At 45.4% G+C, this 24724-nt stretch overlaps 1 protein-coding gene across 1 annotated transcript; it reads right to left on the bottom strand.

Annotated features, from left to right (window-relative positions):
• Nucleotides 1-1330: 1330 nt before the first annotated feature.
• Nucleotides 1331-22818, bottom strand: LOC136010027 (neurotrypsin-like). Its single transcript, XM_065670619.1, has 16 exons — nucleotides 22556-22818; nucleotides 21163-21393; nucleotides 19035-19080; nucleotides 17413-17649; nucleotides 15984-16107; nucleotides 15089-15264; nucleotides 14442-14589; nucleotides 13679-13857; nucleotides 13118-13259; nucleotides 11847-12049; nucleotides 10724-10865; nucleotides 10263-10468; nucleotides 9638-9716; nucleotides 9268-9390; nucleotides 8463-8743; nucleotides 1331-6740 (listed from the first exon to the last, which is right to left on the bottom strand). Exons 2-16 carry the CDS (start codon nucleotides 21232-21234, stop codon nucleotides 6430-6432), a joined length of 2469 nt encoding a protein of 822 aa, XP_065526691.1. The 5' UTR covers nucleotides 21235-21393; nucleotides 22556-22818; the 3' UTR covers nucleotides 1331-6429.
• Nucleotides 22819-24724: the final 1906 nt, after the last annotated feature.

Here is a 24724-nt window from a genome sequence, read left to right as displayed (position 1 = left end):
CATAAACACAATTTCATAGAAGTGTCCTGCCAATGCTAGGTGCATGCCAGTTTAGAGTTGCACAGCACCCAGCCCAGCAACCCAGGGCTGTCTGAGCAATATACTGTCTTCCTCCATTAGAAAGAAGAAGTTGTGGCCAAGTAAGATTTTTTTAATGCCATTGGGTCATTCCTGAATGCCTGCCTTCCTCTATCCCAATAAATATGGTAGCTATACAAGTTAGAAAACTGCTTGAAGTAAAGCCCAGTTTCCTCCTGATTCATATTTCATTTGCAAAATCCAAAGCCAGCTATCCTACAGTTGGCGATGTGAAACAAGTAAGCTCATGCCATACACTCCTCCCAAGCCTTTCCACCACATGAAGGCAGCGGTCAAGTGCCTTAATACAAAACACAGGACTTGACAGACTTGTAATCTTGACCACAGTCTCAGCTTTCTTTCTTTCCCAGGCAGTGACTCCAGAACAGTGTTGCAGAACTGACTTGGTGAAACAGTGCCCGCTGACACATGAAAGGCCGTCTAAAGTGCCTGCACTCTGCTTCTGAGCTTTGTATAAGCAAGAGAGGAAACATAGGTAGGTGTAGAAAACCCTAAAGGCAGACTTGAAGTAAGCGAGGTGTTAACCGCAAGCAGGCCTTTCTTCAGCAAGTGCATGTCAGTTACAAACAGCAGGCTGGAGTCACTACATACAAAAACTCATACACTATAATACTTGCAGTCTGCAGGCACCAGCTACACCAAACCTCAGTGTAACCCTAATGGCTTGGGAAAGTCAGTGCAGCAGCAGTAACCTTGCAGGGAGCTAGACTGTATTTCAAAAGGGACTTTTTGTGCAGCACTGCAGATTTCAGCAGTGGGGAGCAGCAGTGGATAGTCAAACAGTGTTCTTGCATCAGTGGCTCATTCAAACTGCATCTCCTTCCTCCCACTTCCACTTTTCCAAGGCTGGCTTTGATTCTTAGAGTGGTGACACATGACTCCTAGACTGAAAGGAGACTAAATCATGCTGAACAAGTTTGTTCACAGATAGTATAGAAAGATCACCGATAACAACAAATTATAAAGCTGATGTATTAAATCCTGTTAAGTGCAGGGAGTTGACCTGCAGGTACCCCTTACTTGTTCCAAATGGCAAAAAAACATGGCATTTGAAGAACGGTTGCATTTCACTGTAACAGTAGCTAACATGATGCTGACTTTGTAACATGCTTTAGCATGTTAAATCTGCTCTAAAAATAACATCAATAAAGAAATTTAATTAGCTTAATTCAGTGCTGAAAAAAATCCCCAAACCTGCCCTTGAATAAAAATAAGACAGAGCCTCACACAGTCACAGTATAATCCATTTATTAGCATACCTTGTGAGCCATTAGTGTTGATCCAGGGGACATAAAAGTTTTGGCACTTGACTGATGTCAGGGGCACTCAGCCCCTGGTTAGAAGAAAGGGATTTTAATAGGACTGAGTAGACTGCTACACAAGTGAGATTTTCTTCTTGATGTGGGAAATTAAATACTTTTCTAGATAAGCAAATACACAGCCTGAGAGATGTGCATTGGTCTGTCTGGGTCACAGTGCCCCGTTCCACAAGAAGTGGTCCCAAGCCAGTTACCACCTGAGGCCATTCTGTTCCCTTCTGCTGCAAGCAACTCCTAGTGAATCTGTCAAAATGGTGTTAAATACCAGAATGCAATTCATCTCTCAAAAACTTGCATCTGATTGCTGAATATACACATAAAAATCTGTCTTGAAGTGGTTGATGGGTCACTGCAGCTTTTTGGGGGGTGAAAAAACTTCAGGATATTGACTTCATTGAGAAAAGCAGACAGACAAAAGGCAGGCCCACCTCTCCTACCCCTCAGATAACAAATATCCGTGTTCCCTGTTCCTCACCAGTGCCTCCACTAATACCTTTCAGAAACTGATCTGTTATTCTCCGCGTACAAGGATTACAAGGATAATCGACATTCTGCCCAAGTTAATAAACAGCTGCCTGATTAATTACAGCATAGAACATCATATAAACCATCACAAACATCATAGAAACCATCAGAACAGTGTTCAGCTACAGAAAAGGGATAACTCTTTAATCCAGCTTCAGAGAGCCAAAGCCTGGACTGGAGTCAAGACAGGGCTGCTATAGGTAGCAGTGCAGGCACTGCAGGTCAGGAAGACACCAGCGCTGGGTGTTCCTCAAAGAAGGATACCTGGAGCACTAATAGCTGCTCCTTACCTTACCATAGCCATGTTTCTACTCCTGCCAATGCTCCCAGCCAGTCATAGTGACATTCCCGTTCTCACATAACTAGCATGTGCCACAGTGCTGTAGGAAGTTGTCTCACAGCATCCATGTGCCACAGTGCAACCACCAGCAGTAGTGACTGAGCTCTCAGCTCCTGGGAACAGTGTATATGCATTAGCCTTATCCAATGGACTAATGCTGTGAAGACGGACTGTGTCACCCCTACAGGTATGTCAGCCAAGGCAAAGCTCTGCGTTCATGTGCTTCCTGCCCAGAGCTGCATTACTCTCCCCAGCCACACCCACGGCAATTGCTCTGAGCTCAGCACCTGCCCAAGACCCATGGGGAATTAACCTTGGCAGGTTTTCATCCCCTTGTAGCTAGGCTGCTACCAAGACCACACTAGCAAGTTTAGAACTAGCTCCAGCATACATGCATAGTACACATACAGCACTAAAACCACTCACAGCATTACCTAGTATACAAAATGATACTGAAAATAATCAGCAGATGGCACAGCCTCCCCTGGCAAACTGCATTCAGTTCTGGTTACCAAAGCTTAAAAGGTACAGCAGAAAGAGAAGACATGAAGAGGCAGTCATCAGGTTATCAGACACCTAAACAGTTTGGCTTGAAGAGAGACAGAGAAGCCATGGTTTAAAAAGGGATTATCTCTAGAGTGATGGACAACAGAGTATATAAAGCCAGGCCCCTTATTTCCTCTCATAGCTGAGAACACAAGGACAGATGGGATTCAATGAAAACAAAAGGCAATTAATTCAGGAACCATAAAAAGCAATTATGTGCTATGCAGAATAAAATTATGTTGGTTCTTATTGCCAGAAAATACTGAGGCTGAGAGTTTAGTTGGATTAAGTATGGGATTAAACATTTATATGGAAGATGAAGGCTGGTTAAACTGAATATATTAAGTTAGGGATATAAACTCTCATGCTTTAGGAAAAAAATAATCACAACAGGATAGTGCATAGTGTTTGTGTAACACCTGGAGGACTAAGTACTTGCGCTTCTGTTTTTAATGATGATAATAGTAATGCAAGTAATTAATTTAAATGGGCAAAGAACAAAATTCCCCAAAAGGAAAGGCTGTTAAAACTTGTTCAGTACAAACTGACACATATAATCCCTTAAACATCTGCTGCTGGCCAACATTAGGTACAAAATACAGTCCTAGGGTGGTTAGGTACCACTTATCCAGGCAGTTCCGATAAGCCTTGGTGGCAAAGTATGTGAGTTTGGTTTGGGCCACAGTCCCAGTTTAAACAGTAAAGAGAAATAGCAGTGCTCTGAAACAGGTTGAGACAATTCACAAGAGTATTGGCAGGCTTGCCTACAGTACCACTAATGTGTAAATGTAGAGACTGGATACTTCCCTCTTTCTGGCTCATGCAGGACTCAAAGGATATTAATTATAAGTATTCTCACAGCTTCCACAGTGACAAAATCTCGGAGAAAGAAACATTTTGAACTAGAACTTGGGAATTCCAAAAGACAATAGCAAGCCTGCATCTCACTTGTGATTACATGGTAATTTATTCTAATTCCTGAATGGCAACCAGCTAAGTAGGCTTAGGGAAATAACCTCATAGTTTCAATCCTTCAGGTGCTTCTGTGCCTGTTGGAGTTATGGGTATAAATTGAAAGATTAAACCAGGGTAAACTAGAAATGTGACAGCACCCAGGGCACAGAAACTCCATTTGAGCTGCTGTAGCATTCTGGTTTGGGGAGGCTGAAGATAAGAGCTAAATCACTCCATGTTTCCCAGACAAGTACTGTTACTGCTGGTGTTGAACTTGGCACTTAATGCTCTGCAAGACCAGAGGTCTGTGGTATAATTGCCCTCAGTCCTCCTCTAATATTAATTTCTGGAAGATAAGGAGCAGTCTGCAGCTTGTGTCTTAGGGACTTTGCCAGCAGCTGTAGGACAACACAGCCAATGTGGAGCCAAGCACAGCCCTGCCAAAGGATCAAGCCTGGCACTTCAAATAGGGTTATCAGCACAAGCTGCACTGCAGACTCCCCGCCCTTTGAGAAGTAGCACACACAGATCTGATCTGTGCCAAAGCCAGTTTGCAGGGATTTTGGCATTGCGTGATTTAGAGATTCCTACAATTCTTTTTTAAAAGAAAGTTTCCAAGGAGGATCTTTAAACATTCCATCGCAACAGGTAACCCAGTTATCCTACAATCCCTGGAAAGAGTAAATGGAACTGTTTAGCATTCATACACAAAAATCAGTCACCCAGCCAGGTCAGCACCTTTACATAAAGCTGTCTTATAGAAGACAAGTTAAAGCTTTAGGCAATCACTGCTTATCGAATCCAAAGCGATTTCCAGGACTCTGTCACCACATGTCCTGTAGCATGACTTTGTTAATCCGCAGGTTGTGCTCTGCCTCCTGCTCTTACCTTGGTCATAGTTAGGTACTAAGCACCTCAGTGCCCCTGAGCTCAGACCTTCCAGGCAGCAGGCCAGTGCCTGACCCAGTCATCGCTTACCCTACAGTGCATGAGTGAACCCAAAACATGCACATCATGACTAGTTCTGCGTGTCCCATCCTGTATTACTACTCTGTGTTCGAGTCTTTGGTTATACATCAAAGCTTATTGCCCTTGCTCCTGAGCAGACCCGTCTCCTCTCTGGCTGGTCTATACACAGAGAGAAGACACTGTGCACTGCACAACTCTTAACGCACTTAGCCCTTCTGCCTAGTTTTGTATTTTCTACCCACTCAAGAATAAGAAATTAACTTACAAAAGTGCTTAAGGCCTAAGAGGAAACTCTGCTCATTTGTTTGAATGGGAGGGAAGGAAGAAATTTAACTATTCAAGAACGCCTGCTTTCTCTCAGGATTATTTCTGCCCAGGCTGAGAACTACAGCTTGATGGCAGTGTACGCATATCCTCCAGTTAAGCTGCTTTACCCCCACTGAGAGGAATGAAAAAGGAAATAGTACAGAGAAGAGAGGAAGCATAGAAGCATAGCCCAGAGGTTGCAAGAATAAGACACACTTTGGGAAAGCAGGAAGCTGCTTTGCAACACGCTTAGTGTTTTACACAAGGAGTGAGTAACTTGCTTGAGGTGCATCTGTACCGCAGGAATATTTCTGTATTTCAATGGGAGAACTGTGAGCACAGAGCTATTAAAGACTAACATCACAAATAAAGGGCAGCTAAGAACTGTGGTGAATGAAGTATCAAGAGAAAGCTGCTGCAGTGCTGTTTAACAGTGATTCAACACCTGAATGTTTGAGATAAACATTACATTTGGTTTTAAAGAAAAATAACATGTCTATTCAGCCTTTTGAGGTCACATTTTTAAGTTCTTTGTAGGAAACACAAGGGCAAGAAAGCTACTGTCTCCTAAAAAATGAAGATTTACTCTTACACAAAAAACTGATTCTAGGAGATGCTGCTTTAAGAAAAAAAAAAAAAACCAAACCAAACCAAAAAACAACTAAACCTAATGAACACAAAATAACCACTATATTGAGAAAGTAGCAAAAAAACCATAGCATCTGGCAGCTGGAAACATGCGATAGAGGATTACAGAAGGAGGGACAAGCATCTTTTAGCCTGGAAAGATACTTTAAAGGGATCATATGGGAGCAGATCTACTATTCAGAAGAGAAAGATTCACCCTTGAAGCATAACAGGGAAGGAAAAGACCCAGCTGTTGGCCTGTTCCTCAGCTCAGGTTAAATCTCTGATTCTTGGAATTGGAGAGCTGTTACGAAAAGAAAATATGAAGATTTCGGCTATGCCAGAGCCTGGTGCCATCTTCTGAGCATCTCACGTCTCCTTGCAGCATTTTTCAACTGTGCAAACATACAAACCCCGGAACAGATTGACAGAGGCAGGTATCTCTCCACTTACACATTTCTGCGTGCAGGGCAACAAGTGTGATTGCATTACAGGACTCAGATAGTCAGAGCAACATAGACTTATCATTCTTACCAGTGAACACTTGCTTTCTCTGCTCAGAGATAACAAACTAAAGTGAAACCAAAGACTTTGTGGAATCAGCCATAACTGTTTTTCTCCCAGTTCTACATGAAAGTCTTTTCCCAGTGTCCAATCTCCACCAGCCACAGGCCAGGAGCCACAGCCTTCTGCTGCTGTGGGGCAGAAGGGCCATATGTTGAAGTTCCTAGAGCTCAGACATTGTCATTTTAGCTTGGTCACTTTCTTGACCCAGGGTACGTATTTGCTGACCTTCGTGTACACACCGGGGGAATCCTTCCGACCACAGCCGTAACCCCAGGAGGTGATCCCCACAATGACCCAGCGCCCATTTGACCTCTGGCACATGAGTGGCCCTCCACTGTCACCTTGGCAGCTGTCCACCCGCTTGTCTTCAGAGAGGTTCCCAGCACAAATCATGCGGTTCGTGAACTTGTGCCCATAGCGGGCCTCACAGTCTTCCCGTGGGAGAAGAGGCACCACTCCCTGCAGTAGGGTTCTTGAATAGGACTTCCCTGGAACAGAACAGAACACTGTCCAGACCAGTTCACATTCAGACAACAGCAGCGACCTACAGCAAGGGTGCTCCACACAAAAAAAGATACTTGTACATTTCATGTCAAAGCTATGGCACAGGAATAGGCCAAGCTCAGCACCTCTGAACAACCAGAACGTCACAAAACAGTGCTGCCAAGCCAAACCACAAGAAAGAGCTGTAAGATCAAAGAAATGGGGAAGAGGTTGGAGAAAAAGGTTAGATCAAAGGACGAGTCTTACTCCTGGTTGTGACAACAAGTAACTTGAACCTTGTTCAATTTATTTCACTTCTTTGAGCCTCCATTTCCTCCTCTGTAAAACAAGGGCAGTGTTTTCTCAAGAGGATAAATGCACTAATATTTGCTAAGTGTTCGATCCTCAGAGAAGCTTTGGAAGATGTTTCAGAAGCATCCAAATATTATTCAAAGGGAGCTCACTTCATCTTTGGCTAGATTTGTCCCTATTTGCTTAAATCTCTTGAGAGTACAACTTGCTCATGACATATGGTTCACATGCTATATTAGAGTAAGACATTTCTGTGTCCAGGCTTTATGGTAAGCTCACAAGGTAGTGGGTAACTGCCCCTCTCATTGGGCTAGTGGGTTTGGCATGTGCGAGGGATTCTGGCCATTAAGCACCAGTGCAGATTAAGGGAGTTGTAAGGCTGAAATGCTTCTTGATCCTCCACTGACAGCCCAAAGTGACATGTGCACTTTGTGCAACTGACTCCAAAGGCACATATATACTTGCAGTTGAACACACAGGGTAACAGCTAGGGAAACAGCTGGGAAGGATGGGCAAGTCCAAACTCAACAGACAAGCTCCTAGGGGCTATTTGCCTCTTGGCAGTAAGTCCTTCTTAACACACGGCTTTGCTCCCATCACAGCAACCCCAGAAAGGCCTCCTTGCTCTGAGCTCTGCATCGCATCTCTGATCCTCAAATGAGGGAAGACTGGACAGCTGGTTATAAAGCTTTGTTTAGAGTTTAAAGCTATCTCCAGACCTTGCTAATGTATCCATTTAAGGACTCCACCAAGCCCAGCATTTTGAAACATCACCTTGAGAAACTTAAGTATTTAATAATTTAATTTTCCTAGAAGATTTCCTGCTCCCTTTTACTTAGGAAACTCCATGGCAATGTGCTGCAAGAGACAGGTTCAGGCTGTCTCGAACCTAGTGCAGAAGCCAGCTTCAGAGCTCAACTGTCCCTGCAGCAATATCCAGGGAGATAGAGCAAGGTAGTCTAAGAGAGATCCCTTCCACCTCTAAGGCCCCACTTCACTATTACAGTACCATGAAGAAGGCAGGAGGTGATGGAAACATGGCGGCCTCCATAGGCTTTGTACGGCTCTGCACAGGCTGCTATCTAAGGGGTCTGCTGTGGGCCAACATGTATGTAAAAAGGGGAAGAAAGAGAGGACTGTGGCCAGATGGCAGCATTACTCTGTCCCCAAGTTTCAGAGGGATGCTATGGCAACCTGAACTTCCACCTTGAGCAGGCTCCAGAAGCCTTAAAATCAGAAGAAAGCACAATGGCACAAAAATCACCTCCCCACTCCTTAACATCATGCACTAGCACAGACAAATAGGAGCAGTAAGAACATGGCCTCGAGTTGTGCAGACATAAATTAATGGCCCATGTAGACTTCTAAACCCAGACTCTTTCACCTTTCTTGCCAGTCAAAGCCGCCTCACTCACCTGTGTCTCCCCAGCCAGAGATGATGCAGGCTTGCCTGTTGATGTCAGACTTCTCTTTCCTGTCAGGCAGGCAGACAGGCAGAACATAGCGATTGAAGGAGAGACAGTGCCCCTCTCTGCCCCGCATCCGGACCAGGGCAATATCGTTATCATTGCTGCCAGCCCAGTAGTTCCTGTGGAGGACGATCTGCTCCACGGGCAGCTCCCTCTCAAACTCATCCTTCACACCCGTGTGGTAATCACCCACCCGCAGCAGGTAGCGCCGCACATCAACACCAAACCTGGAGAAACAGAGACGCAAGTTCTTGATGCTCCTGCTGAGAAGGAAACAGACTCACACAAGTCTCAGTTTCTGTGAGGCTGATCCACCTCCTCACAACCTGAAAAGACATTGTGGCACATCTTTGGTAGAGGTTATAATGCCAGCTGTTGCAGTCAATGGGTGTCCCAAATTACTCTCTACCATGCATAGGATTTTTTTCCTATAAAAAAGGGCTACAATACTTGCAACAGGCTTGTGACCTCATCTGTTCACAGTTCCTTAAAGCACCAAAGAATGGCAAAGTGCTGGTTCGCTTTAAGTTGTGAAGCCTCAAAGTTAAAAGGGAGCTGTAAGCAGTGAAGGATAAAGCAAGCCTATCTTGAGTCATCCCCATAAATGCTTCAAGATTCCACACATCATAACTCAAAGGTCTTGGTTTAAGAACTTTGGTTGTGTGGTTCCATGGGCTGGAAGGATAACCTTGTACAAGGTTATCTTGCTCATCACTTGGTATCCCTCAGGGCTCCCCACCCATAAACACACCTTTTGAAGCAGTGGGCTGCAGTCACTACCCAGCAGCTGCTGATCAGGGTTGCTCCACACAGCAGACGAGTATCTCGATGAAAACCCTTCAACCGCAGTGAGGCCTGCCATGGCCAACTGCCTCTGAACAAGAAACAGAGGAATAATAGCTGTCACACACATGGGAGCTGGTTTCCTCTTTTCCCATCCACTCTGCCCCATCTGGGCTCAGCTGGTGTGAATTCTTCCCTAGATAGACCCACTGGTTCAAATTAAGTTCAAAAATGACCAGTGAAAATGTGTTGATGTATTCAGCATTTGCCAGGCTATTTCCAGAGCCTGTAGGGAAGCTGGAACCAGTTCTGGCTTTCCTGGCAATTACAGGTAGTACCTGAGGGACTTGTTTCCACCTATGATCCTTTTCTTGCGACGGTGAAGCAGACGCATCCCGCACACACCAGACTCTGGACCTGCACAGCAAAGTTAGAGTCATTGGGTAGCTACCTTCAGCTTAAGCATCAACAATTGCTGTCACAGAGCCAAACACTGTTCACCTTCCCCAAGAGCCTTAATCCTCATTGTAGTTGATTCTGTTGTGCTGTGCATATGGAATTCGTAGCAGATTTGATCCCGTAGGTTTCCTCAGTTTTGGTGGAGGTGCTTACCCACAGTACCTGTAGTCTTATGCAAGGAACTAGACCTCTACAGCTATTTCCTCAGTACCATAAACCCCAAAGTTTGCTCATGGTTAATGCTCTAAGGAAGGGTATGGTGACTTGGCTATGGGGCGGTTCAGCAGGCTCAAAGGCCTGACATAGGTGGTGCTCCTCCAACTAGTCTGGAGCACCCTATGCTCCTAAGAAGAGACAACAAAACCAAGGATTAAGTAGGAGGTGCAGGACAGGACATGCTTAATTTTCAGCCAAGGGAAGAAGTACAGGTAAAAAGCATAAAGGCATGTAGAGATCCTACAGCTGGAGCTCCAGATTTCTGCACAGAAGAAATGGGCATGTTACCTGTTCTCCTGATATCCTGAACCTTCTCTTCCACATAGTCACAGATCACACCAGCATCTTCACTGTGCCAGCAGCTGGGAATCCCTGTATCAGGCCTCACACATTGCCCCAGGGTGTGCTCCGTGCCTCTGCATTCTATGTTGTTCAGATGGATGGGTCCGTGGCCTTCACCAAAATAAGCCATTGCCCTGGCTTTTGCTGTACCACTGCAATTACAGAGAGGGTGGCTAATCTGCAGTAGGCAGGTGAACCTGATGTACCATCACATTTTAAGAGAAATAATATTTATGTGTCACTACACACAGACAGTAGTTCAGTAAGAATATGACCTTACTCCCTCAATATGGTTCTATATGGGTATGCCAAAACTAAGAAAGAAAGCCTCCAGAAACTGGTCCAGAGAGAAGTGATCCCCTTGAGAGTTGTTTCTATCTGTATGATGCATGTACCAGAGCTCTCACCTGAATCCCAGCTGCCTGCAAACCACTGCAGCATCTCTGTCTGTCCAGCCATCATCACAGACACTGCCCCACTGCCCATTCAGGAATACCTCAACTCGTCCCTCCTTGGTGCTTTCTCCATCCATGAGCCGCACAGGAGGCCCTGCAGAAGAAAACACGTGGGTAGCTGCAAGCAAAACCACCCAAGAGTGTGGGGTGCCCAGAACTTGGGTCCTATAGGAAAGGATGAATCCCAGGTACCAGTGAGCTTTAAAAAAAAAAGGAAAAAAGAAAAAAAAAAAAAAAGAAAGAAGAGGAGTGTTTCTATATGAAGACATTTCAGCTCTGCACTGAATCAGAAGACTGCATACATATTAATTTAATACATACTGGAAATCATTAGTGGATCATATTCTGAAAGCTGAGTAAAGAGGAGAACAAGAACAGAAGGAAAGTTATTTAATCCTGAGCCAAGAGTGGGCAAGCTTAAACATGCCCAGGAAATAAATACATTAAATTATAAACCTATTACATTATCCTAAGCAAGAGAAGAGTTCTCCATTCAGGAGAAACAAGAACATTGGATACCATCTATTTCAGTAAAAATGTGTGACAAACTCAAAAGTCTCCTGTATGAGGGTAGGGGGAGAGTATCAGGCCACATATAAATGAGGAAATTACGCTAATGGAAATATATTCACAATTTTAACTAAAGTGTGCCATCCACACAAGAGAGTGCAAATTTCCTCACAACAGCACCTTGCATCTGAAGTCTTCTTGTCTTGGCAAGGTGTAACACTAACATAACTACACCAGTTACCTACACCAGGTCTAGTTAAAGGGGTCCCATGTTCCCACAGACTGAGGGATCTCATCAGTGAGCAATGGCACACTAAGGCAGCCATCTCTCAACCCCTCAGGTTTGTTTTGGAGACAGCCAGTTCTCTCCAGTTTCAGTTTCCCTGCTGGGCTGGCCGTAGGTCTGGTGGAGCCACAGTTCTGCCCCAAGACAGCCAGGGCTCATTCCTAGGAGTCTTCCTCAAAAAGCAGCCCCCTCATCTCCCACATCTGCCAGAGATTCCCAAGGAACAGCCTAGCATGTGACACTTCCCCACGGCCCAGGGCGAGAAGCAAGGCGAGTTACCCAGGCTGCCATCCATGACTGTGTTGCTCTCCAGGGAACAGCGGACTCCCACATCCTCAACGTGTGAGCAGTCATGCTGCCCCCAGTTGCTGTGGGGACAGTCCAGGAGTGACAGCTCTGTCCCCACACAAGCCACATCATCCAGTAAGATAAAGCCTTGGCCAGCAGCATAATCCCCTTCAGAGGCCAGAGTAGCAGGACCACTAGAGGATGGAAACATGACATCAGATTCATTAAAACTCATTAATCTCACAGAGGGGATTAGACACAAGCTTAGACAAAAAGGGAAATTCCCCTGCAGAGCTCAGCGGTGATATCAGTGGCTTCCTGACCTAAACCACTCAGTGACACACAGAATGGCAAACAAGGCACATCTCACCAGCTTCAGCTTTCAGGAAGGCCTTCTCAGACTAGTCCATTTTCTAGTGACTGGTCAAAGGCAGAGTAGCACAGAGGGCCAGCTATACCACAGAGGCTGCTTTGCAGACGTGACACCAGGTCTATCAGTATGGGGAGGGGCTAGTGGAGGAGGCATCAGAAATACCAATATTTAAGTAATTCCACCTCTTTTTATAGGAAGCAGCTACTTGGAATTGCAATTTTAGGCACTCTGGGAGATGACAAACACAGTATGCAGCTCAACTCAAAAGACAGAATTTAGTTGAGTCTTTTTTTCAATCTATAAAGCTGAAAATTTATAATCATACTTAAAAAATCCACAAAACACCTCTACTGGCTCCAAGACTACAGTATCCTGATCTTAAATCTTCTTCAAGCTCATACCTGGAGGGCTGACAGTTCAACAATGGGCTGAAAGAAAAGCATTATGAAAATCCCTAATACTACTCTTTTTTTGCCCTGATACGTTCAGGTGCCGAAGCAGGTGATGTGTTTAGCTGACAGAACAGGTGGGTGATACTGTTTAGTGACAGAGCAGAGGAGGTGGCAATGCTGAGCTGATACACCTGCAAATTTAAGAAGTGTTGGGAGAACTTTCTGACTTTGGTGAGGGGTTTAGAAAGACAGTATCAAGCCTGTTATCTGCTTCCAAACAGGCTGAGGCAGGAGATAATAAAGTTTGGTGTTTTTTTCCCCTTGGAAAGGATGTGGATACCTATTAATTTTTCTTGAATAAAGCTGCATAATGGGTAATAAACCTTCTAACAAAGACAGCATTGAAGGATCAAGGTCCAGCCTATCCCAGTGAAGGGTGATGGAATCTAATCCTTGAAATGAGGAAGCACAGACACTACACACACTCTCAGTCCTACCTGAAGCCCAGCTGCCTGCAGACTACCTGGGCACTGAGGTCTGTCCAGCCATCATCGCACACTGTGCCCCAGTCTCCGTTGTAATAAACTTCTACCCTGCCTTCACTGGGGCTGTGGCCACCAGCCAGCCTGATGGTGCCCTCTGCAAGGGATGGGAGAAAGAAAGGTCAGTGCTCAGCAGGGGAGAAAAGCAGCAGCCTGCGCCCCACTGCTGAGGTTTCTGTACAGCCCATGAGTGAAATAAACCAGAGAAACAGATACCTGTGGGTATGTAAAAAGCAAACATTCATTGCTCCCCAACACGACCGCTTGTCAGTGAGGATTCACTTCAGCCTTTCCATGCCACCTTGGTGGAAAGAAAGCCACGGGAACACCACCAAGCCTGTCTCTGACCCATTCCCACCCGCTGCTTGCTCTCTGCACCTCTCTGCTTCCACAGGTGGCAGCTATATGTAGAATCCCTGCAGGATCCTGAGGCAGGGGGATTATCTACTAAGCAAGCCATGTAATACGGGAGTAAGATTGGCTGCATCTGACTGGTATAGAGGTGTAGATCTGTACCTGTGAAAGGGTCACAGGAGACCCCAGCATCTTCAATGTGGTCACAGTTTTGCTGTCCCCAGTCACTCTTCTTGCACTGGTCAAGTGAGAGTTCATTGCCTGAGCATTGCACTTCATCCAGCAGGATTGGGCCAGATCCCTGCCCATAGTGAGCCCACGACAAGGCTTTCGGGTTCCCACTGCAAACATTACAGACACATATGCTCAGTAAGGAAGGTCACAGCCTTGTGCCCTCACATTCTGCCTTGCACAGGGACTCTGCCACACTAGATCAGATTAGCTATGAGAGGACACTGTTTTTCTGACACAGTGGTGTTTCCAGCTGTTAACTGGAACTACTGTAAAGCTGTTAACACTACTGGAAAGTGTTGTAATGAGACCTCCCAGCACATAGCAAAAATGTGCCTGCAACATGAACAGTTCAGACACCTGGGGAGCTCTGAGGACAACCAGGTTTCAATCTCAGTAACAGGCAAAACTCCCGGACTTTGAGGGATCTCAAACTTGAATTGTCTATTTTAAACAATCCTGTACTGACGAAATTTTCAAGAATGCCCAGCATACAACTCTCATGTTAAGCACTGAATTGTACACAGGAGAATGAGGTGCCATTACATAGGGTGATCAGTCCAGAATTATCTTTCCCAGGGTTTCTGTATGCCTCCTAGAGAAAGGGCTGGTACTATAGTGAAGGGAGATGCTCTCATGTTCTTCATTCTGCTTACTTCTAGGACCACTCCATGATATACAGCAGGGAAATTACCTGAGTCCCAGCTGCCTACAGACTACTTCAGCATCCCGGTCATCCCACTGGTCATCACAGATGGTACCCCACTTGCCGTCATGGTAAACCTCCACTCGTCCTTCAAAGCTCTCCTTTCCCCCAACTAAACGCAGTGGGGCATCTACACCTGCGCTTCAAGAAGGGAAAAGAGAGCACAACAGAACAAGACAGAGACAAAGCATATCCAGCAGTTCAGGGTGTAGAACCATTCACCAGCCAGAGGAGCTCTTGGGATGCTCAGTTCCCATCCTCCCCTCTAGATCCCACAGAGGCATCAGTGATTGCAGCCCACAGTAAGGGGCTGCTTCAGGGGTGGCTCTTTAACTGGCTGTTACAGTGACTAAGACTTTGCTGCCTGCAGACAAAATCCTGGTTTGATGGAAACGGGATGTGGGCATAAAGAGCAGCCATCTTTCAGTGACTGTAGAAGTATGCCCACTCTGAGTGTTTGCGATTGGGAAAGGATGGATAGTTTTCCCCTGGAAGGGAGATAACCACCTGAACAGCAGGTGAAAGAAGAACATGCTCCCATGATTTGCTCACCATAGCTTCACAACCTTACATTACACATTTTATCAGCAACACTGATGCAAGAAACAGGGAGTGAACCTTCCCTGGAGACTTACCTTCTGGAGGGACACAGATTGCCATGGCACTCCCCTGCTTACAAACTCCTGACACAGCTTCCCGGTAGCCACACTGCAGCAGGGCTTTCTCATCCCCATGGCAGTTTGCTGACTGCAGGTGCAGGGGAACAGGCCACAGTCCAGGGTGACTCTTCTTCCCAGCTGAGCCGATCTCACTAGTACAAAGAACACAACAGAGCGACGAAATGCCATAGCACTGCTCGACTCACCAGTTCCCCTCGGTTCCTGTGACTCCGCAGTCCAGTTGTGCCATTTCACATCCCACTGAGCCCAGTTGACTGGGATGCATAAAGGGGTGGCATTTACAGTTTAATGGGAAAGCACAAACAAGCACAAAGCACTTCCCACCACCTAACCCATTCTGTGTTCCTACTTAAGGCAGAAGAGTTGGTCTGGTCAGAAATGGCCCCCTCGCTTGAGAGTGATGAACAAACTCATCAACAGATTCAAACATCCAAATATCTGAATTACCTTCTTCCTTCTCTGTAGACATTATCTCCTCACTATTTGGAAGTATGAAGGTCCAAACCCCAGATTCCCAAAGACGGTTCACGCTCTCAAAAATTCTATTAGATCACTACAGTAACTCCAGCTGGTAATACTAAAAAGAGGATACGATCTCACACCTCACTCATCGCAGTCTGTAGCACCAAGCAGACACTAGCTTTAAAGAAATCTTGCAAATGCTGTTTGGGTTTAGCACAGCCACAGAAAAAAAACAGTATGAAAGGACCCTGGTAAATGGGAAATGAGTCCACAAAACCAACTCCTCTCCCCCAGCCAACACACTATGCCAGGGAGACTGTAACCACAGAGCCTGATCTTTCAAAGGCTACGGGAGCAGTAACTCTCGCAACCAGACTGAGGTTCCCACCTGAGACCTAGTTGCCTGCAGACAACACTGGCGTCCCAGTCAGTCCAGTAGTCAGCACAGATGGTGCCCCAGAGTCCATTGAAGTACAGCTCCACACTACTATCTTCAGCCAATCGCACAGCACCTTCCAAAAGAGGGGAGGAAATAAAGTAAAAGCTGCTATCTTGTGATGACTGTTTTAGACCAGCAAGTCTTGGACTTGCACAGAGCTGAGCTGAACTGCACTTGGCTTCTCTCATCCCTGTTTTGCTGTTTTGAAGGCACCTTTCTGAGTCCTGCAGTCGCTGCTCGGCAGGATAGTCGGTGCTATGTTCTTTTCAAAGCCATGGTAACATTGCAGGAAACTTGGCTTCTGCCACAGCTCCTGGATTCTCCTTCTGTGAAATGGGGATGATTTTACATGCTACCTTGAAAAGGTGTATGGAAATGGTAGGCTGTCTAATTCCTTTTGACACTCCACTGATTTATTTACCATCAACCACCTATGACAGTCACTGTTGCTATAGCTAGGTGCTCAGTAACAGCAGGTGAATCCTCTTTAAATTCTCTAAGAAAAGCAAGTTACAAAGTAAATGCCTTTTCAATTCTCACTGCACCACAAATACCTACCACAGTTTAGAAAGCACATTTCCTTGCTTAGTTATGTATTGTGTACACCTTCTGTCTGTAGTAGCTCATGCAGGCACACAGCACAACTACACTTGTACCCCTCACTTTAATGAAGCCATCTCTGAAAGCACTTTCACTGGCAAGGGGAAAAAAGACATTCATTTCATTTATTAAATTGCACTTCATCTGTTCTCTAAAACATAGAGAAAGCAAGGAAGGTCAGAAAGCAGGAGGACAAACAAAACCTTTTTGAGAATGTTGCGCTGAAATCCGTGCACTGAGGGAGCTCAGCTCCTTTGCATGCCTCCAAGCAAGCAGCAGTCCTTGTGTCAGCACTGTGAAGAATTCCAAAGCAAGCCTGTAACCTACCTTGCCACAGATTTACCAACCTAGCCACAGAAGAGTTTTGCTTATTGTATTTGAACAGCTACACTTACAGGAGGAGAGCTCTGCTACAGGCACTCAAGAAGCAGGAGTGAGTTGTTTTCCACATAACTTAAACTGTCTCAAAGTGGCATAAGTTAACAGTAAAAAAAAACAAAACAAAAAAGAAGTCTCCTTGTATGGGAATAAAAGCATCTATACATGGCATTATGGCTACAGCAGCTTAAATCCACCCCCTGTTATATACAGACGTTCTTCTCCCACACAGGCTAGCCTCTAGTCCTAATTATTTCGACAGTTTGGGACAGTTACTGTACTGTGCTCCTTTCACAGGGTGTCCCACCTGCCGCTTGCAAGTCTGTGCAGCACCCATTTCTGCCCTGAGCCCCCAGGGCAGTGCAGGCAAGCACTGGCAGAGAAACACAGCAGCCCTTACCTTGGTTACAGTCGCAGTTAGCCCAGCCGATGGCACCTGATGCAAGCCGGTAGAAGCACCAGGGCGCAGTTCCCCCATCCGGGTTCCTGCAGTGGTTGTGGTCCCCCAGGCCACGGTCTGGGTACTGCTGAACATAATCGGGGAACTCTGCCCAGTTGAGGCACTCTGCCCCAGCCTCAGTGACCGCCAGTGAGCCATTGTAATACCCAAGAGGTCCAACACCACACACGCTGGATGCTGGGCACAGGAAAGGAGCTGTTAGCATCACTTAAGGCATCATACACCAAGGCTCAGACAATGTGGGAGATAATAGCTGATCTCCTGAAACATCTCCCATGTCTGCAGTCCTGGTTGCTACTTGCTTGATTTCAATTCTACCATTCTTCAAGGCAGCTGCTCAAAGAATGTTTATAATATACACTGTCTAAACCACAAGTTGATCTGAAAGTCATGAACTGCCCAGACAGACCTTTGAAATGTCAGCTCTGGGCCCAAACATGGACAACTTGAACCAGTTCCCGTTACCATTTATTTCAATACATGTATTCACTTGCCCTGGAGCAGTACTTGAGCCTGGCACACACTCCTCCACTTCCTTCCCCACCTGCTTTGGCACCCGGCTAAGATGCTCTTAAATGTGATCCTAGGCTCTTTAGAAGATTAGCTGCCTGTCTAAATTGATTGAAAGTGAGGAGAGTTTAAAATTTCATTCTACAAAGCAGGAATGGGAAATGGTATTGTAGTTGTACGTTCCCTACACACATTAGCATGTACCCTGGCTTATCTGAACTTGGATGATACATATGTAGGGAAAGGGAACCTATTTGGGGGAAGTGCAGGTGCCAGTGGTCCGTGCCAGTGCCCATGTGAAATATCTCATGGAAAGAAACCCCAACAACTAATTTATTATTGCCTGTCATGGTCCCTTTAACAAAAGAAGAAAACTCTCCATTCATGACCCTGAAATAAGAAAGGGGGAAACCAGAACCAGATTCTGTGTGAGGGTGAGCTTTTTAGAGTCCATAACATGGAGGAGCAGATACAGAAAGGGATAATGGTTACAGCTCTATTGACTGTATTGAATAAACAAAAAGAGACCAACACTTTCAGAAAACCTTCCTGCCATAAAGACACATAGGGCAAACATTAAGGGTACAAAGAAGCTTCGCCATTTGCCTTGTAGCTGCTGCCAAGCCAAGAGGGGGTGAGTGACAGCTGAAGATTAATGGCAGGGGACAAACATGAGAAGCAGTTACAGGTAAGTGTCTGGAAAACACACTGTGCCCTTTGCATCATGCCTGGCACTCTCAGAGGGGCTGTCTGAGAATTCAGTAGTTATTAGAGCGGAGGAAAGGTGAGCATGCAAGAATGAGGCAAAGAACAAAATTAAAGAACATGTGGGAGGAGTAGGGAGCTGCAGGACTAGTAGACATGAAGGAAACAAAGTGGTCTGGCCATTTTGGGGAAGGAGATAAACAAGCATTTAGGCAGGAGTAAAGATTAAAGTACTGATGGAAAGAAAGGAAGAATACCAGGTAGCAGTTCACCGTACCTATGGTCTCAGATCACCACTGCAGGAAAGAAGCTGCCTGCTGACTGAATTAATAACTTCTTGTTCTTACCTGTACTCTGCAAATGGTTTTGGTTGGGCTGGGATCCCAAGAAAGCCTGGGAAAAGAAACAGAGCAAAAGGAGAAAGATGATTATCTGATGAAATAAACATGGGCATGTCCTAAAAGCAGCTCAGCATTTTGCTGCTTTAGGCAAACATGCCCTAGTAACCAGCCTCTTCCCTGCTCTCCCCATTGCTCCTCTTCAAATCCAATCACAGCTCTGCTCACTAACAGCAAAATGAATAATTACTGGCCTGCAGAGATTTACCCTTGAACACATTGCAGGGCTTTGCTTGGTCTTTTCCAATAGAATTGGGAAGTCCGAGCGAGATGCCTATGTAAAGAAAAGCTAGAAGAAAATAACTGTTACCAGTAAGGAAAACTCATTCTCTCCCCATTTCTAGAGCAAGCCATCTATGGCCACAGCAGCAAACAGAGATGTATCTATGTGATGGGAAGATGCCCCCAGGGATCCCTGTTAAAATAGTAACTAAGTGTACAAAGTGGGGAAATGCCTAAAGGAGAAACACAACAATGCTTTTGGGGGATTTTGGTTTTAATACATGAGAATATGATATGACCTATGGTATTATTACCCCAATGGGGTTAAATAGTTAAGAACAAAAAATATGAAACAAAGTCTTCAGAATTCCAGCATCCTGCCCAGCCCCAAAACTGTATTTCCTCATATAGGCAGTGGTTTTGGTGGTCATAACTTGATTGCTGGCTGAAAGATAGGGATCTCCACTAAACACCATTACATGGTGTGCAGACAGGTGCAAGATCTTCACAGAGTGAAAAGAAGAAACTGTACACGCTTCTGTTAACTCCTTGTAGCTTAATTAATTTCTAAATACTTCTAAATGAATGTTTCTAATATTTCTATATGAACAAGGCCTTGTTATTCACAGAGCAGAGTTATGCATATAAAGACTACCAGCTATTGGAAATGGTTCTGGTTTTCTTCAAATGCAGTAATTTTGCTTCTCTCAGCTCCACCTTTCCCTGGAAAAGGGGAAGAGTAAAATCTGGAATTAAATCAAACCCACCTCTAGAATAATGAGAGAGAGTTCCCATAGATACCTGACAAGAATGACACCTACTCATGGCAGACATCTTTCTTTTTAAAACAAGCTTGTGAATATGGTCCATCAGGTGTTGGCGACCATGGCCAAGCTCCACCATCACCCTCCGGAAGTCAGAATATGATGCTACATATCAAACATGAAATCCTGACATGACTCAGAAACAGCAGATTAGATCTCAGGTGCACATACACAAGGGATGCATGGATAAAACAGCATTTAACTGACAAATGCTTTTCAGCCAAAAATCCATCTGCATGTATCAGGCTGTTGAAATCCCACATAATGGTCTGAGAAGTATCAATGCCAAAGGACTTATCTGAGGATCTCAAAGCTATTTCCAAAGAGAGGAAAGTGAGCTAAGCCACACTTTTGTGACAGCACCAAACAGCTGACTGAGCCACACTCCAGGTCCCCTGGTGCATTTAATGTGCACCTGCACACACACGTAAGCCCGCAGGCAACAGAGGGATGGGTTGGACTAATAACAGGCTGTACATGAAAGCCTGAACTTGCTCCTGGAGATGGACCATAAATAAAAGAATTGCAGTCCAATATGCTTCCCTTCTAATGAAAGATTAGTTGTTGCCAGTTCACATAGCAGCTTCCAAAACACCCCAGCACTGACCATCTTAGCTAAGATTGACCAAATCTTAGTGCAGACACTACGTGCTGTAGTCACTGCCCCACATCCATGTGGCTATAAATCATCTGTTCCTAACAGCAACAGGGGTAATCAGTCCATCATCAAAGAACAGAAACAACGGATCTTTCCTGCCAGGGTCACTGCAGTGCCTGAGAAACACAAGAAACCTGAGCCAAAGCATCTGCAAGCCCTTGTGCATCCTGCTTCCCTGATTTGTTTCCTTTTCTGAATTTCATATGCACAATGAAATAAATCCCTCCCCAAGCCCCCAGCTCTTCCCAGAGACCACAGCTGCCTGGATGCGTTGGAAAACATATTCAAGTAATAACAAGATCCACTTACAGTGAGGACATTAAAAGAGCCATGTGACTTTGCACAAGCAGATAGAAGAATAGCCATTTCTTACCTCAACACCTCTGAGACAGGATAACAGACTGGAGAGCTCTATGAGTAGCCCCAGTACTTTGGGGATCTCCATCCCTCCTGTCAAAGCGGGCAGAAGCTTCTTCAAGCATCACATTGCCGTTCAGCTGCCAGGCTCAGCTGCTGCCTCCTCCCCGGGCTCTGCAGCTGGGCTTCCCCGGGAGCAGGGCACTAGCCGCTCCGCACCGGAGGGAGAGGGATGCCTCTTCCATTTCTGTGCAGGGAAAGGGGTACAGGGGAAGGGATCAAAGTTCCCAGCAGCATCTTAGAATTTCACTTTCCCCTTTCTCTCCCCATCTCTTCTCCTTGGTTATTCTCTTTGGAAAGGGGAAAAAGAGGGGAGAGCAGTAAGGGCGGAGAACATGCCCCTGTGTTTCTCTCGCACCCTTAAATCCAGGAGGAGGCAAGCGCTGGCGGGTGGGGCGCAGCCCTCAGCCCGCTCTCCCCTCCCTCTCCAGGTCTGCGCTTCTCCTCGCTGCCAGCCCCCGCCTCCCGCCCGGCGCCTGGGCCGGCCGCGCTCCTCTCCCTTCCCTCCCGAGGCAGGGAGGCTGCAGCCGCGGTGGGGACGCGGGGCTGTGTCCTCCTGCAGAACCACCGGCAGCAGAGCTGGAGAAGGAAGCTGCTTGTGCGCGCACACTTGCCAAAGATTATTGTTGGAAGGAATCTGGACTTTATCCCCCCCCCCCCCCCCCCCCGCCTCCTCGATTAGCTCCCTGCAGCTTCCCCAGGTCAAACTCTGGTTTGACACAGGTAAAAGGGACCCAGAAAACTTTACCTGAAGCAGCTTGCAGCTCTCCCCATGGAAAACCCCCAGGCGGCACAGCCCTCCGCGGCGCATTCCCAGTTTTCAGCCCTGCATCCTACCACTGCTTCTCTAGGTCTTTTTCAAGTGTCTCCTTGACCTTGGGCTGTAAAGTTATTTTCACTTCACTGGCTGGGATGCTTTCCAGAAGGCTGATCATTACTGTATTGTTACGAACAATCCTATGGGATTTTTTAGTGTTTTCAGCTTACTGCTCCTCCGTGTGAATTAAGAGTATAACAACGGAAGTTTCAAACATTCTTAAATGTACATATTAAGGTACATTTAAAGCTGCTCAATCTTGAGACTTTTTTTAACAAGTTCCCTGTGCAGCTCCTCAGCTCAGTTTAACAGGAATTACCTATTTATATTCTGATTTCGGAAGGATTAACTCCTGGTGTTCTGCAGCATGAAACAAGGTCACCTCAAGAAATGAGCTCACTCCTGGCCAAGTCTCCTGAGCAGCATTTCCAAACACACGTTCAGCATAAAAACAAGGAACAGGCTGATAGAAATCCATTGGCTTGACAAAAAGCCTCTTTTCTAATTCCCTCACTTATTGCTCATTACTCACTTCAGATGACAGTTTTGTGTTGCCTCATCCTCAGATGCTCATCAAAGGCAAGGAAATTCCACTCCATGCTGGATCTCTTATAGGAGTTGCTGAGTGATAGGAGGGAGCCCTTTCTGGAGTGGATTTGTACCACAGTGAATTCTGGACACAGTGGATTTGGCCAAGAATTGCACTCAGTTAATTAGGAGCAAATCTCCTATATCCTTGTAGTGAGGGAGGCAGATGATCAGGGCAACAGAGGATGGAAATAGCTTACATGCTACAGCATGCTGACACTCTCAGGCAGCACTGGCAAAAAAGGAACAAAACAAAAAGAAGACATGGGAATACGTTGGAATTTAGAACCACTTATTCCAGCGAAAACACAAGGAAAGGATATACTAGGAAGCAGGAACAGAAAAATCTACCGAGATTCCGAGAAATCTGCTCCTTAGTCAGGAGCAGAGAGGCTGTTGATGCTCCTTCAGAACTCCTGTAAGACGCTCACCTATTTAGCCCTCCGATACATGCTAACAGGGTGTAAAACCCCTAGCAAAAGCCTGCACTGGATTTCTTTCACAGTAGCTTGGAAGTTACTTCCCTTTCAAGGCAACCTGAATCACTAGATAAAGTTATTTCCTAGGTGAAGTGATTTTAAAGGAAACACAGACTGGCACACACCAAAAGCAACAGAAGTTCGAGCCTGGTATTCAGTTTCTGTAGAAATGACAGCCTCTGCAAAGACACATAGTGGGTGTTGGAAGTTTGCTCTTCTGTGCCAGGTCCTCTTTTGGAACTATTTTCTTCTTGCCAAGACTCCCCCCCTGGTTTTCTGTCAGTGACATTTTCTTCAGAGAGGTGGATCTCAGATTCTCAAAAGCTTCTCACAGCTATGCGGCCATTTCCAAAATGGAAAGGAAGACCAAGGAGGAAATGATACCAATATAACTACGGCAGTTTAGATAGGTAACATACCTAAAGATAAGGTAAACCAGATCTTGAACTTTCTTGCGTGGGCAAGTCTGAAGTAGTTGTAAATACTCAAGTCCATATTTACCACAAATAACCTTCTCACCCTGATATAAACACAGGTCTATAACAGTTAGTTTATGATTACCTAAAGACTCTTTCCATCTAGATTTTTTCAGATTATTCTGTATGGACCCTTCTGAAGTACCACCTTCCAAAATGTTCTGGCTCTCTGAAACTCAGCCTATTTCTCCTGAATTGGCCAGACTACTATTTGTCAAGACCAACTGAAATATCAGTGCTTCCTCCGTAAGAGATCTTCAGTGAAAGCCAAAAAAGAGAGGTAGTCAACAGCAACCATTCCCAGAGCTGGTATAGTACTCAAGCTATAAAGAACAGAAATAAGATCAAGGAATTCCAGCAGATTTGCTTAAATCCTGTAAATCCGACTTAGGAGGGTGGAACAGCTAGTCAGCTTTTCCTTAATTCTTTCCCCACCACGCAGCCACATACAGGTCTCTGCAGCAACGTTCTTAACCAGTGGGCTCAGCATCAGAACCCAGTTTTCTTTTATTCTCCAGCAACAACACGGGGTGGTACAAGCCCTGAACTCAAGAGAGGACAGGGCCACTTGCTGCAGTTACACACATCAACTATTAATGGTCCCCAATATCAGTATGTGATAGAATGCATTTGAACATCCAATGCAAACTTACAGTGAGATGGGGAAAATGGCAGCAGCTCAAATTGCCAAAGACAATCAGTAGCTGTTTTTTTGGTTATAGCATGGGATGCCAAGCCAAAAGAACTGCTAGAGTACTTTTAAAAAGAAGCAGTGTAAAAGCTGTGTGCATCTGAAAAGCATTTTCTTTCCTTCCTTCTTCCTCCAAATAAATGCATTCCTTTAAGGAGTGGAAAACCTTAGCATAGTAATTTCAAGCTTATAGTAGGCATGTAAAAGGTCAGAAAAAACCCAAAACAACTGAGCTTGTGAAGCTCACTGTGAATCAGAAAAATCTAAAAATAGCTGTCCAGATTAGTAGGAGTCACACAAAATTTCAAAAGTAGGAACAGAACAAGAAAGAATTAGTTTCACTGTTACAGCCTCTTACACAATGAGATAGTTCTTCACAGACACTGGAGTTTGGTACACTCAGCACAGCCGCTAGCTTAAGAGGTGCCAAACTGTACTTGCATTGTAAGTTTTAACACAAAGAAAGG

Source organism: Lathamus discolor, chromosome 3 (genome assembly GCF_037157495.1).
Source record: "Lathamus discolor isolate bLatDis1 chromosome 3, bLatDis1.hap1, whole genome shotgun sequence".
Lineage (NCBI taxonomy): Eukaryota > Metazoa > Chordata > Aves > Psittaciformes > Psittacidae > Lathamus > Lathamus discolor.
Note: the sequence above shows the minus strand (reverse complement) of the source record. Positions and strands in the feature narration are given on the sequence as shown.

Coding starts and splice junctions, on each gene's coding strand:
- LOC136010027 (XM_065670619.1), bottom strand. CDS start 21,234: ATGGAGATCCCCAAAGTACTGGGGCTACTCATAGAGCTCTCCAGTCTG. Junction 12,050..13,117: donor TGCAGGCAGCTGGGCTTCAG/GTAGGACTGAGA, acceptor TCCATCCTCTAG/TGGTCCTGCTACTCTGGCCT. Junction 9,717..10,262: donor TCAGGATATCAGGAGAACAG/GTAACATGCCCA, acceptor TTTGCTGTGCAG/GTCCAGAGTCTGGTGTGTGC.